A 15,749-nucleotide genomic window follows, 5' to 3' on the forward strand; every position below is an offset into this window, starting at 1 on the left:
CTTCAATAACCTGGAATGATATATTACAGCTACTACAATGGGAATGGATATATATATAAATTTTTGATAGAAATATTTGACACCACATAATAAAATACCGAACAAGGGGGATATAATTATATAGGGATACCCGGAAACTTGGACCAATATTGATAATTTTTGGTAAAGACGTTTAGATCATCCAAAATTAAATATATCGTTCCCTTCCATGAAATACTTGACGAACTCCCCAAAATACAGAATATTGTGGGTACCGTTATATGGGGGCTACCTCAATAAGTGGACCAATATTGATAATTACCAACTAAAAGAAACAAATGCCAAATTACAGCCCATTATATTTAAAAACGTGCCCAAATCCTCCATAGCATCAAAAAATGTGGAGTACTATTATATAGGCGATATTTGGCTTGGGCGAATATAAAATTACAGCCAAATGCTGAATATTAAGGGATACCGTTATATGGGGGATATTCGAAATATTGGGTCAATGTTGATCATTATAATTATGCAGTATTAGTAGTAGTATCCCTATTATTAAATTAGAAATAGTTCTGTTGAATATTGATTGCTACCCTAAAGTTTTTAACATTTTCATTACCAAATATCTTAGGAGTAGTAGAAATGTATGTGTGTTAATAATAATGTATATCCAAATTTCAAAGTTCTATCTTAAATCGTGCAGGGTATAAAAAGCTAATTTAATATTGGGTTACCGTTATATGGAAGTCTTTTAAATATATTGGGTCAAATGTAATTAAATAATTTAAATTTATTTCCCACGAATTCAATTATTAATCAACTTATATCTACCCAAACTTTAGAAGGCCAAAATAGCAACAAGACTCGCTCATAAACATAAAATTTTATATATACAGTATTGTAATGTTATTATATGTGTGTTCGAACAAATACCAAGTTATTACAAAAATCTGTGGAGGGTATAAAAACCAACCAAAAATGACGAAAATTATACATCAACTATATTGATAAACAAGACAACGTTTGCCGGGCCCGCTAGTTTATAATAAAAAGTATTTGTTATTGTGATAACGAAGACTGGCAATGAAATACACGGTTGTCAGTTTCGTGGTTTCAAACGTATGTGCCTGGAATTCGACATCTGTGAAACTAAGTTGGAAAACCAATTATTTTCTTTACAGTTGCAAGTCCGACATTGACGAAAATGTATGGCTTACTATGTCACAACGCACAAAAATTATCAAAACATACTACAAAAATTCTGATTTTGCCACAGCAAACTGTGAAAATTCGTATGGTTGACGCCCAACGTCTCAATCTATATGTGTATATTTTTGCACAGCTTTTTAAAAGACTTTGGGAATAGTCTTGATATTTTGAAACAAAATATTTGCGAACTTGTATGATGTAAAAACATCTTGCAATCCTATTTGACTTTCAGAAGGGTTTCGCGGCGATTTGAAAATTTAAGTGAAATATTCCAAACGAAATAAGGGATAACATATTGTACCAAACCCAAATATTGTATCAAAGCCAGACATGTACTCTTTCGAATTCCGTTGGGATTTTTTTGTATTCGAAAGTTCAAGAGGTCAGAAATCATGACTTCAACATACAACATTCCTTATGTCAATCGGGATATTTATATGGGGACTATGTTATGGTGTTATGTGATAGAAGGTTGTTCTTGATCCGAAAAATGTGTTCCAAATTACAGACACTCTAGTTGAAAAGCTTTAACAGGAATCCGATATGTCAAATTATAGCCACTACGATGAGAAAATTCGGAAAAAAAATATATTAATACCGAAAATTTTTGGAAGGAAAATTTGGCACCCCATAAAACTTTCACAAATCAAATTAGAGCGAATTCGGTTGAAAACATGCCCAAATAGTTCACCAGTGAATATTTAATACACTCTATATTCAATGTATATAGTTGTGGCTTATCAATTTATTCGTTGGATTCAATAGCGATTTGTTGAAACCAAAGTATAAAATATCCCATATAACGAAGACTGATTTTAAATATTAAAGCTTAAAGTTTTATATAATACATTTGATAATACATACTTTATAAGAATTATAAATAAAGGAACTAGTTCTTCACGGACAATTAATTCTTATAATTATAAACACTATTATCAGCCTTCACTCGATCATCATAGTTATCGTTACACATTGTTGGACCATCACCCATACATGAGGCATAGGCCATTAAATGAGGTATTGTATGCTGTTGTAATACTCCAGTAAATAGATGGGCAAACGGACCAGAAGAAAATATACCAACATCTTCTCCTGAATGATGACCGGCAGAAGTTTTTATGTAGCTCGGGAAAACGCTTTCTAAAGATACACACAACAACAAATCAGTTATTTCCAACAAAAAAAAACCTTCAGCCCATCAATTCTTACCAATTGTTCTGGGAATTCGATCCAAATTCAAACGCCTACCATTCGAATCCACATACTGTTCAGGACCCAAAGGATAATTAAGTGTGGAAAATTTCAAACCATCCCGGGCACGATCATGTTTATTTAATCCCAATATTGGGTTACCACGATTTGGATAGCCCACCATTGTTAGAGGATGGCCATGATCCGCAGTAACAACAATTAGTGTATCCTTGACATCGGTCATATCACGAGCCAATTGTATTGCTTTTTCAAATTCCAAAGTTTCCTCCAAAGCCACAGCAGCTTTATTTTCATGATGAGCGGTATCGATGTGACCACCTTCAATGAAAATGAAATATCCATTTTCGTTTTTTTGCAATAACTTCAAGGCCACCTCTGTCATTTCCGATAACGAAGGTTGTTTGCTATGATTTGCCAAGATGTGATAGTCCAAGGCCTTACTTTGAAATACCCCCATTAGATGGGTAATCTCTGAGGTATTTATTTTCAATAATTCATCTCGATTTGTTACCACTTGACCACGAGGATGTTCATCCTGCCATTGGGAGATTAAATTTCTACCATCCTGACGCATACCAAAGTTGCCATGAGCATCACGCTGATAGAAGGGTATAAACTTTTCCATGCCACCACCCATCATAATGTTAAAATTGCGACCTGGTTCTTGCCGCACCAATTGTTGGGCTATATCAATGCAGGTCGCATTGTCTTGACCAAATTGTAAAACATCAGCATCACTTTCATATAAACGATTGGCCACATGTGCATAGGTCCCAGCAGGACTGGCATGCGTCAAGGTGGTTGTGGTTATGAAACCAGTGGATTTGCCTGCAGCTTGTGCCCAGGCTGCTATGGAGGACACCTGATTGCTGGCATCCATACTGGCGGTGCAATTATTAAACTCCACATTGGCAGTAACTCCAATAATGAAAATATTCGTTTTTACCCCGCACAAATAGGCGGTGGCTGTACAGGCCGAGTCGGCTACTTGGGCATTGGTACAATAGGTCTGAAATCATTGGAGCTATAATAAAAATTATGGAAAATAATAATCTCACTTACCTTACTCAATCCTGTGTGAGGAAATTTCTCAAAACTCAATACCTCTTCTTCTCCCGTGTGATTTATCTTCTGACCCTTAAGTATCCTTGCTGCTGCAACGGTGCTCAAGGACATACCATCACCCAGGAACATAATAATATTTTTCGCCTTATTCACATTCAAATTCTGTTTCCACACATTCCGAACAAGCTCCTGTCGTGCCAAGCCACGCCAAAATTCTGGTCTTCTCTCCGCATCGGGCGGTCTTTGATTAAAATCAAATTGAGTTATCTGCCCGCTAAGCATTGTCGGCATTTGCATTGGACTGTGAAACGGCTTGTCATCAACAATATCCGTTTGTCCAAATTTTAGTAAAGCGAAAATAAGAGGTATTATCGTAAGGTAGATATTCATGACTTTGTTTCGTTTGCTGAACGTTGACTAAACTTTAGATGGTCATTTTTGTTGGTATTTATTATTTAGATGAGGTGCATAGTCAAACTTGTTTTAAGATTTGCCGCACCAACAATGCACTTCCTTAAGAGTTTTTTATGTGGTTGTTGGAAATTTATTGTTGGTCTATTATTTAATTAATTGTAATCATCTATTCTAACTTGAACACGAGCAATAAATCCTTGCCTTTGGGACCTACATATGTATTTAAAATACAGACCTGTTTACTGTATACCATACACTACTATGTTGTGAATTTGTTTTAGTCCAAGAATTTGTAACACCATTGAACAACTAACCAGGAAATATTTGGATCTGTTTGTCAAGCGTCACTTCTGTATATTCTTGATCAGAATAAAATTCTATGTCGATTTAGTCATGCCCATCCATCTGTAGAAATCTGGATAGTAAAATAGATCTTTGACAATTTTTACATACATAACTTCATATTACTCGTAGGATGGTTGGTATTGTCTTTTTAGGTTAAGTCCCATATAACGGTACGAATTGGTATATATTGTCAACATTTTGCATATCCCACAATTTTCGGTATTTTTGGGGTTCCTGAGCACGTTTTTCAATCGAATTTGCTGAGATTTAGTACTTTGTGTTCTTATTGGGTACCAAATTTCTCCCTATATAATGATACCCCCAAATTACCGATATTTTGAGGGTTTTGGGTGCGTTTTTATACCCTTCACCACACTGTGGTACAGGGTATTATGTCTTTGTGCATATGTTTGTAACAGGCAAAAATAATAGAGATAGACCCATGGTTCCTTTTGAGAATATGCATAGAATCACTTTCTGAGTCGATTTATGCATGTCCGTCCGTCTGTCCGTCTGTAGATGTTAAATTGTAAACAAATTACAGGTCGCATTTATAATCCGATTTGGATGAAATTTGGCGCAAGTCACTTATTTGGCCCAAGGACGAACCCTATTGAAATTGGGAAAAATCGGTTCAGATTTAGATATAGCTCCCATATATATTTTCGTCCCATTTAAGGTAAATGGTGTACCAAAGTCCCTATATATCTTTCGATTTGCATGAAATTTAGCACAGAGTACTGAATTAGGCCCAGAATGAAGTGTCCAAAATCGGTTCAGATTAAGATATAGTCCCCATATGTAGTTTCGTCCGATTTAAGGTAAATGGGGCACCAAAGTCCCTCTATATCTTTCAATTTGCATGAAATTTGGCACAGAGTACTGAATTAGGACCAGAATGATGTGTGCCAAGTTTCGAGAAAATCGGTTCAGATTTAGATATAGCTCCCATATATATAGTTTCGTCCGATTTAAGGTTAATGGGGCACCAAAGTCCCTCTATATCTTTCGATTTGCATGAAATTTGGCACAGAATACTGAATTAGGTCCAGAATGATGTGTGCCAAGTTTCAAGAAAATCGGTTCAGATTTGGATATAGCTCCCATATATAGTTTCGTCCGATTTAAAGTAAATGGGGCACCAAAGTCCCTCTATATCTTTCGATTTGCATGAAATTTGGCACAGAGTACTGAATTAGGTCCAGAATGATGTGTGCCAAGTTTCGAGAAAATGGGTTCAGATTTAGATATAGCTCCCATATATAGATTCGTCCGATTTAAGGTAAATGGTGCACCAAAGTCCCTATATATCTTTCGATTTGCATGAAATTTGGCACAGAGTACTGAATTAGGACCAGAATGATGTGTGCCAAGTTTTAAAAAATCGGTTCAGATTTAGATATAGCTCCCATATATATAGTTTCGTCCGATTTAAGGTGAATGGGGCACCAAAGTCCCTCTATATCTTTCGATTTGCATGAAATTTGGCACAGAATACTGAATTAGGTCCAGAATGATGTGTGCCAAGTTTCAAGAAATTCGGTTCAGATTTGGATATAGCTCCCATATATAGTTTCGTCCGATTTAAGGTAAATGGGGCACCAAAGTCCCTCTATATCTTTCGATTTGCATGAAATTTGGCACAGAGTACTGAATTAGGTCCAGAATGATGTCTGCCAAGTTTCGTGGAAATCGGTCCAGATTTAGATATAGCTCCCATATATAGTTTCGTCCGATTTCAAGTAAATGGTGTACAAAAGTACCTATATATCTTTAGATTTGTTCGAAATTTGGCATAACGTATTGAATTGAGCCTAGAATGATGTCTGCCTAGTTTCATGAAAATCGGCTCAGATTTAGATAAGCTCCCATATATAGTTTCGTCCAATTTCATGTAAATGGTGCACCAAAGTCCCTATATATCTTTCCATTTGCAAGAAATTTGGCATGACGTATTGAATTGAGCTTAGAGCGATGTCTGCCAAGTTTCGTGAGTTCAGATATATATATATATATATATATATATTTCGGTTGATTTAATTTAAATGCCAAAGTTCTTATGTTGCATAGCGTACTGAATTTAGTCCAGAATTTTGTGTGTCAAGTTTCGTAAAAATCGGTTGAGATTTAGATATAGCTGATATGAAGTAATTGACGCACCAAGAAACCAATATATGGCTGAAAGGAACTAAACGTACCGAAATTAGTCTAACATAATCTGTGACAAGTTTCGTTGAAATCGTTTCATATTTGGATATAGCTTCCATATATATTTTCGTCCGATTTTAAGTAAATTGTACATCAAACTCCTCATGTTTGTCAGATTGACATCAAATACGTAACTACGTTATTGAGCCTAGAATAACGTAGTTACGTATTCTAGAAGTACAGACATAGCCCAACGGATGACCTATTGATAATTGTTTGAAGTCGATTTTCATACTTTTGTCCCAAACGAATGCCATGTTTATGGATAGATCTAGTCCGATTCACATTTAGATAAATATCACATATTTTATTTCATCCAATTTCATGTTAATAATGCTGTTTAATATACCCGTAGTGGTGAAGGGTATCATATAGTCGGCTCCTTCCGACTTTACTACTTTCCTTACTGGTTTTTAATGAATTCGCTGAAATTTGGTATTTTGTAGACGTACTTGATAACAAGTTTCCCTTCCAAAAATTATTAATATTCGCCCCCTTTTAGGGTAGATCTCAAATAACCCCGTTTTTATGCCCTACACCATAAGATGGAATGTATATTAAATTTGTCCTTCCGTTTGCAACATCACGAAATATTCACCGGAGGCCTCTCAAAGTATATATATTCTAGATCAGAATAAATTTGTCTGTAGATTTACGCATGTCCGTCTGTTGAAATCACGAAGAGGTAGCAATATTTAAGATAGATCTTTGAAATTTTGCACTGTCATTGCAAGCACTCCTAGGATGTTTGGTATTGCAAATGGCACATATCGGTCCACGTTTTTTGTGTAGCCACCATATAACGGTACCCCCAAATATTCGATATTTTGGGGATTTTAGACAAGTTTTATAACCGAAATGGCTGTAATCCGGCATTTTGGGTTCTCATAGTATAGCAAATCTCCGTATTTAAAATTTTTAATATTGACTTAAGGGTAGCCCCCATAATATGAGACCCAACAATATGGGGACTTTTTACACGTTTTTCAATCAAACTGGCTGTAATCAAACCGCACAAAAAATTGTTAATATTGATAATCGGCAATTTGAAAATTTTGGACAGAATTGGCTGTAATTTGCTATTTTATATTCTCAATGGCTGTCTCATCTCACTGCCAAAAACATCAATATTGATCTGCGTTTTATTATAGCCCCATATAACGGTATCCCCACTATTAGATATTTTGAAAATTTCAATCATCTTTTTCTCACGTATTTTCCGGCATGTTCAAGGTCATATCATAACAATGAGTTTTCTCCTAGGAGCCCCCATTAATTTTAGATATTTTGATTGGGCGAAGTTATCATCGTTTTTATACCCTCCACCATAGTATGGAAGGTATAGAGTCGTATTTTCTCTCCGGGCAGGTCAAGTTCGTAGATGGGCTATATCGGTCCACGTTTAGTTATAACTCCCATATAAGGGAGCTATGAGTTCTTATTGGGTAGTAAATCTCTCCACAAAAAATTATAAATATAGGTCAATTTTTTCGGGTAGCCCCCATAAAAGGGTACCCCCCAATTTTAGGTATTTTGGGGTCCTGAACGCGTTTTCAACCAAATTCTTGGTAATTTGGTTTTTTGTAGTCGTATATGGTAACAAATCTCCCTCCCAAAAATTATTAAAATAGTTATATGATTTGTTCCGAGTTTTGGGTTTGGTTCTAAGACGTTGTTGTTATCATTCTACCTGCGGTTCGAGAACAAACTATATCGGCCCGCAGTTAAGTCTAGTCCCCATATAATGCTTACCTATTTTCGGTATTTTTAATATTTGGCGCAAAGGAAGTTATTGTGATGCAAACATTTTAGTTTCGAATTTGAGCTATATCAGTACTCAATTAAAACTTTAAAAGCATTTACTCCAAACAACGTTTTTGGGAATGGCGGGCTCTATAACTCAAAAACTAATAACCCAATCAATTTCAAATTTTGAGACGTTTCTCTGTGAGTGTATAGCTAGGATAAAGCCAACCGGTGAAGATCTTCCTTATTATTCAAATTGGTTTGTGGTCAAAAAAATACGATTTTTCAAAAATATATTTTCAGAGGTCCGCCATTTGGTTAATTTTTGAGCGAAGTCATAATCCTAGTTCATACGAGAGCTAGACATATACTCTTTCTAACACCGTTGGAATTTTCGGATACCGATGTTCCAGTGAGGAGTTATCATGGCCGCCATCAAAAATAAATAAATTTTAATAAATTTTAAATCTTCAAATATATATGTGCAAAATTACACACCTTAAGAATCATTGTTATTGATTTACCAGCCCATTGAAAATCTTGAATATTTAAAATTTCACAAAATTATTCAATTTAGGTTAGTGTTTTCAAATAGCCCACGTACAAATGTCTAGATTAGAATCTTATCTGACCAAAGAGCCTAGTCAAGTTTACTTCTCTTATCCATGTTAGAAGTGCTCTTCCTGAATGAAATGCCATAACTCATAATCATATCTATAATTCTACTTTTTAAATAAAGTACCACAACATTTGTCACTGTTAAATGTGTCATCAGATTTATATCTTCCAAAATCGTGCAATTAAAAAAATATTTATCATTTTAATTAGAATAATTAAAATATGGTAGCAACAACCGACCTTTATACATTACTGGTTAATAGCCGGCAATATATGATTATAATTTTATAAATAAAATGTACGATTCAGACTATGTGATAATTAGAAATATATTACCCACCTTAATATAAACATAATTAATTTAACTAATGTCTCTTGTATTTAAAACAAGAAACAATTGCATTTGTTATCAGACAATTCCTTGTGGTTTAATAATCAAAATCTTGTTTGAGTTTTATATGTACATAAATTTCTTAAAATTATAAATCTGTTAAATAATCTAAACATGAACACTTTTTTCCACACAACAGCCGCTGAAGTCAAAATAAATTTGTCAAGGCGTGAACCTATATTTTGATTATTCGTTTTGGCTTATCATTGATTCTACATAACGCTCATTTGCTGCAAGACAGGCATAATTCAAAATCGTTATTTTCGAGTTAATGATGCACGATTATTCGCTATAATAGACATAATGTTGTGTAAAAAAAAATCATATGAATATCTCTTACACACTCGAATTGAGAAGCTGTAGATGTTCCTCTGTCCCACATAAAGTGTGAGTAAATTGAAAACTTAAAACGCATTTTCTACAAAATGTTTATACCCTTCACCACACTGTGGTACAGGGTATTATGTCTTTGTGCATATGTTTGTAACAGGCAAAAATAATCGAGATAGACCCATGGTTCCTTTTGAGAATATGCATAGAATCACTTTCTAAGTCGATTTATGCATGTCCGTCCGTCCGTCCGTCTGTCTGTCGATGTTAAATTGTAAACAAAGTACAGGTCGCATTTATGATCCGAATTTGATGAAATTCGGCCCAAGGACGAACCCTATTGAAATTGGGAAAAATCGGTTCAGATTTAGATATAGCTCCCATATATATATTTAACCGATTTAATGTAAACGGTCCCTATATATCTTTCGATTTGCACGAAATTTGGTACAGGCTAATAATTTAGGTCTATAATGATGTCTGCCAAGTTTCGTGAAAATCGGTCCAGATTTAGATATAGCTCCCATATATAGTTTCGTCCGATTTCAGGTAAATGGTGCCCCAAAGTCCCTATATATCTTTTGATTTGCACGAAATTTGGCATAACGTGCAGAATTAAGCCTAGAGTGATGTCTGCCAAGTTTCGGGAAAATCGGTCCAGATTTAGATATAGCTCCCATATATAGGTTCGTCCGATTTCATGTAAATGGTGCCCCAAAGTCCCTATATATCTTTTAATTTGCACGAAATTTGGCATAACGTACTGAATTAAGCCTAGAGTGATTTCTGCCAAGTTTAGAGAAATCGGTCCAGATTTAGATATAGCTCCCATATATAGTTTCGTCCGATTTCATGTAAATGGTGCCCCAAAGTCCCTATATATCATTCGATTTCCACGAAATTTGGCATAACGTACTGAATTGAGCCTAGAATGATGTCTGCCAAGTTTCATGAAAATCGGTCCTGATTTAGATATATCTCCCATATATAGTTTCGTCCGATTTCATGTAAATGGTGCCCCAAAGTCCCTATATATCTTTCGATTTGCACGAAATTTGGTACAGCCTATTCATTTAGGTCTAGAATGATGTATGTAAATTTTCGTGGAAATCGGTTCAGATTTAGATATAGCTCCCATATATAGTTTCGTCCGATTTCATGTAAATGGTACCCCAAAGTCCCATATATCTTTCGATTTGCACGAAATTTGGCATAACGTACTTAATTGAGCCTAGAAGGATGTCTGCCAAGTTTTATGAAAATCAGTCCAGATTTCTATATAGCTCCCACTTATATATAGCTCCCACTTATAGTTTCGTCCGATTTCATGTAAATGGTTCCCCAAAGTCCCTATATATCTTTCGATTTGCACGAAATTTGGTACAGCCTAATCACTTAAGTCTAGAATGATGTATGTAAAGTTTTGTGAAAATCGGTCCAGATTTATATATAGCTCCCATATATAGTTTCGTCCGATTCCATGTAAATGGTACCCCAAAGTCCCTATATATCTTTCGATTTGCACGAAATTTGGCATAACGTGCAGAATTAAGCCTAGAGTGATGTCTGCCAAGTTTCGGGAAAATCGGTCCAGATTTAGATATAGCTCCCATATATAGGTTCGTCCGATTTCATGTAAATGGTGCCCCAAAGTCCCTATATATCTTTTAATTTGCACGAAATTTGGCATAACGTACTGAATTAAGCCTAGAGTGATTTCTGCCAAGTTTAGAGAAAATCGGTCCAGATTTAGATATAGCTCCCATATATAGTTTCGTCCGATTTCATGTAAATGGTGCCCCAAAGTCCCTATATATCATTCGATTTCCACGAAATTTGGCATAACGTACTGAATTGAGCCTAGAATGATGTCTGCCAAGTTTCATGAAAATCGGTCCTGATTTAGATATATCTCCCATATATAGTTTCGTCCGATTTCATGTAAATGGTGCCCCAAAGTCCCTATATATCTTTCGATTTGCACGAAATTTGGTACAGCCTATTCATTTAGGTCTAGAATGATGTATGTAAATTTTCGTGGAAATCGGTTCAGATTTAGATATAGCTCCCATATATAGTTTCGTCCGATTTCATGTAAATGGTACCCCAAAGTCCCTATATATATTTCGATTTGCACGAAATTTGGCATAACGTACTTAATTGAGCCTAGAAGGATGTCTGCCAAGTTTTATGAAAATCAGTCCAGATTTCTATATAGCTCCCACTTATATATAGCTCCCACTTATAGTTTCGTCCGATTTCATGTAAATGGTTCCCCAAAGTCCCTATATATCTTTCGATTTGCACGAAATTTGGTACAGCCTAATCACTTAAGTCTAGAATGATGTATGTAAAGTTTTGTGAAAATCGGTCCAGATTTAGATATAGCTCCCATATATAGTTTCGTCCGATTTCATGTAAATGGTACCCCAAAGTCCCTATATATCTTTCGATTTGCACGAAATTTGGCATAACGTACTGAATTGAGCCTAGATTGATGTCTGCGTTGTTTCGTGAAAATCGGTCCACATTTAGATATAGCTCCATTTTATTATAGTTTGATTTTAAGTACTTGACGCACCAAGGAACCAATAGGAACAAAACGTTCTGAAATTAGTATAACGTATCCTGTGACAAGTTTGTTTGAAATCGCTTAATATTTGGCCCGATTTCAAGTAAATTGCGCATCAAACTCCTCATGTTAGTCAGTTTGACATCAAATTTTGCACAACGTACAAAATTGAGCATAGAATTATGTAGTTTCGTTTTCTAGAAGTACAGACATAGCCCAACGGATGACCTATTTATATTTGTTTGAAGTCGATTTACATACTTTATGGATAGATCTACGTAGATTCACATTTAGATAAATATCACATATTTTATTTCATTCAAGTTCATGCTAATAGTCCTGTTTAATATACCCATAGTGGTGAAGGGTATCATATAGTCGGCCCCGTCCGACTTTACTACTTTCCTTACTGGTTTTTTAGTTATGTCTGTCTTGTAGCAAATGAGCGATATGTAGATCATCTTTTGGTAAATGTGATTGTTATTATAATTGGTAGATTTTTACAGATTTCTGGCAAATGTGTACCTGAATGATGGAATATATTTCAGAGAAAAAAAGTCATCAAGTCGTTAAATTCGACAGGGCCCAACTTTTTATACCCTCAATCACGTGATGGACATTCAAAATTGCTTTATTCGATCGGGACTTTTATGTGGGGATTATATAAAAACTTGGACGTAAATAGATAATTTTCACACAAATTTTTTAACCTCCAATATCCCGGAACATGGACCAATATTGGTCTATGGATTTTCGTCGGCAGATCTGATTCCCAACGTGTATTCTAAAACACAGCCAACTCGGCGAAAAACATATCGCCCTAAAAAGTGTACTAATATTAATCATTTTCGGTAAGAAGGTTTAATACCCAATGAGAGCCAAACGAACCAAATTACAGCCAGTTCGGTTGTAAAAGGTGTACAAAATCCCCATAATACCGAATATTTAAGATACCGTTATATGGGGGCTATACCAAAACGTGTACAGATATACCCCATTTGCAATACCAGCCATCCTTGGAGTAATAGCAACGTCAGTGTAAAATTTCAAATATTGCAATCTCTATCGTGATTTAAACAGACGAAAACGCAATGGACATAGAAGTTGATCTTCTGAGAGCACACAGCCGTACAGGACAACAATGTGTTATTACAAGAGCTAGTTTATATTTCTGGACTAATTATGGAATATAACGTATTTATCATTAAAAATTAGTATTATTTTTAAAATATTAACTCTACACTGAAATATGTTTTTGTTTTGTGAAACCATTCTCGGTTTCAAACCAGTAAGGAAAGTTAAAAAGTCGGACTAGGCCGTCTATATGATACCCTTCACCACTTTGGGTACATACGTGAGATGCTCATATGTACAATATCCTGTAGATAGAATAGACATAGCATCACTCAAAAATGTTAGCATTCCTGAAACCCTTACTTGTTGGATAGATAAAATGCTAAATAGCAGAATTATAAATTCAGATGTTGGGAAAGCCATCAAATCCTGTAACATCAAGTCTGAAGTCGTCCTCGAGTGTAGAGCAGTTTTGAAAACAATTACTAACATCTATCGGCTGTGTTGGATACCAGGACACTGTGACATCATGGGCAGCAACGTACACAGGATTTCATTTCGGGGGGGGCCCGGTAGTACAAAATGAAAAAAATCGCTGTTGCAAACATAAATTTACTGTGCTCAAGCTGTCGGCTGTGTTGGGTACCAGGACACTGTGACATCATTGGTAATGGAAAAGAAGGCGAATTAGCTAGACGAGGATCTCAATACACAGATCTAACAATCGATGACTCAATCAAACCACCCATCTGTCACCAATGAACTTTGGCACAAAAAACCTAGATGCAATGTGTCCAAATCTATCTGGCAGACTCTGTTATCCACTGCAGACACTGTAATGACGAGGAGGAGACGGAGACAATTGAGCATCTCCTGTGTCGCTGTCCAGTCCTGGCAGACTCGAACTTTTGTTGCATAATTTTCGAAGATTTGTTGCAAAAATAATTGAAAAACACGACTTAAATCCCCAAAATACGGAATAATTGAGGCTACCGTTATATGGTAATATGTTGTTTTTTGGTGCCGTAATATGGTGGTTATTCCAAAGCGTGGATCGATGTTTACAATAGCAAACATATTACCTAAGAGTAATAGCAATGTATGTGCAAAATACTAAAGCTCTATCATAAATGTTGCGATCTCTTTTCTGATTTCAACAGACAGACGGACATGTACAAATCGACATAGAATTTTATTCTGATCAAGAATATTTCAAGTGTTGCAAACGAAATGACAAATTTAATATACTCTCCACTTTATGGTATAAATAAATCGAAGATTCAAATACCTGATAAAAAACCAATTCCGGGATTCAAAGATATCAAATTATATTAATTGGAACTTATTTATTATTATTTTTGATTCAAATTATTAATACATTGTCTTGTCCGACTGCCTATATTATAATATTCCATAATTTCAATATAGTTGAATATCATTACATTTATTCTTTACAATTGTTTTCAATTAGAAAATATGTAATAATTTCCATTTTATTATATATTATTTTGTTAAACGATTCTCTTGAAGTTTCTTCTGTACTTTCCTTTGCAATCTTTCAGCTCCGTCATCACAGTAAAACGGCATCAAACGCATTCTCCTTAACCAATCGAATAATTTTGGAAATTTCTCTTCCTCAATTGGGACATTCTCCAAAACTGCCGTTATCGTGGCAAAACAACAGATATCAGCAATTGTCATACCGTCACCACAAAGATAACTACTTCCTTTTAAAATATCCTCCAATATCATCCAAGATTCTTGTAAACAGCTGATTACCTCCTCGGGTATACTTTGTAGTCCACCATATAATATTTGCACATACATAAAACGCATTGTCGAAAATATATCACACGAATCGAAATGTAATCGGGCATCAATCAATGCCCGTTGAACCAAATCTTTTGGATACAATTTATCATTTGGAGCATATTTATCCACTAAATATGCACAAATGGCATGTGAATCATAGATAACATTTTGTTCGTCAATCAGAGTGGGTACAGTATGTTGTGGATTTAGTTTGCGAAATTCTGGTGTTAGTGTTTCCCTTGTGTCAAGATTTATTTCTCTGGAAAATTAAGATTTTATTTTAATTTCGAAATTAATAGTTAACGCTTTTTGTCATGTGTTTAATACTTACTTGTATTCAAGTTCCAACCCAATGCATTTACCCAGATATATAACTGCTCTGGATGGAGCACAAAGAGGATTCATATAGAGAATTGGCTTAGTCATTTTAAGCAAATTCTAAAATATTTTATCTGAAATACTAGCTGAATTTCTCACAAATTGAAATGATGCGAATATAATATCAAAGCAAAATTTAAAGAAGATTGAACCTAATGATATCGATCGAAGATGTCCGTAAAATTTGATCGTACAATCATTCGCATAGGAAATCATATGTATTTGTAATAAACAACAATATATGTTTCTATACAACTTTTATACCTATTTTTTTATTTTCCACAATACATATTTTAACTTTGCTATATAAATTAAGCGTTTATATGTCTGAGTTATACTAAAGGTTTTACAAGAGTGACTTTCTTTTAATACATTGTGAAATATTATATAGCT

General features: G+C 34.9%; 2 protein-coding genes across 2 annotated transcripts; both read right to left on the reverse strand.

The window, feature by feature from the left end:
* Positions 1 to 2,098: 2,098 nt before the first annotated feature.
* Positions 2,099 to 3,750, reverse strand: LOC133321411 (membrane-bound alkaline phosphatase-like). The gene is made up of 3 exons (XM_061530498.1): positions 3,466 to 3,750; positions 2,401 to 3,412; positions 2,099 to 2,331 (listed from the first exon to the last, which is right to left on the reverse strand). Exons 1-3 carry the CDS (start codon positions 3,748 to 3,750, stop codon positions 2,099 to 2,101), a joined length of 1,530 nt encoding a protein of 509 aa, XP_061386482.1.
* Positions 3,751 to 14,669: 10,919 nt separating this feature from the next.
* On the reverse strand, positions 14,670 to 15,404 carry LOC133321415 (glutathione S-transferase 1-like). The gene is made up of 2 exons (XM_061530501.1): positions 15,310 to 15,404; positions 14,670 to 15,237 (listed from the first exon to the last, which is right to left on the reverse strand). Exons 1-2 carry the CDS (start codon positions 15,402 to 15,404, stop codon positions 14,670 to 14,672), a joined length of 663 nt encoding a protein of 220 aa, XP_061386485.1.
* Positions 15,405 to 15,749: the final 345 nt, after the last annotated feature.

The sequence above is a fragment of the Musca vetustissima genome, unplaced genomic scaffold (genome assembly GCF_032173495.1).
Source record: "Musca vetustissima isolate MV318-11 ecotype Yass unplaced genomic scaffold, APGP_CSIRO_Mvet_v1 utg24682, whole genome shotgun sequence".
NCBI lineage: Eukaryota > Metazoa > Arthropoda > Insecta > Diptera > Muscidae > Musca > Musca vetustissima.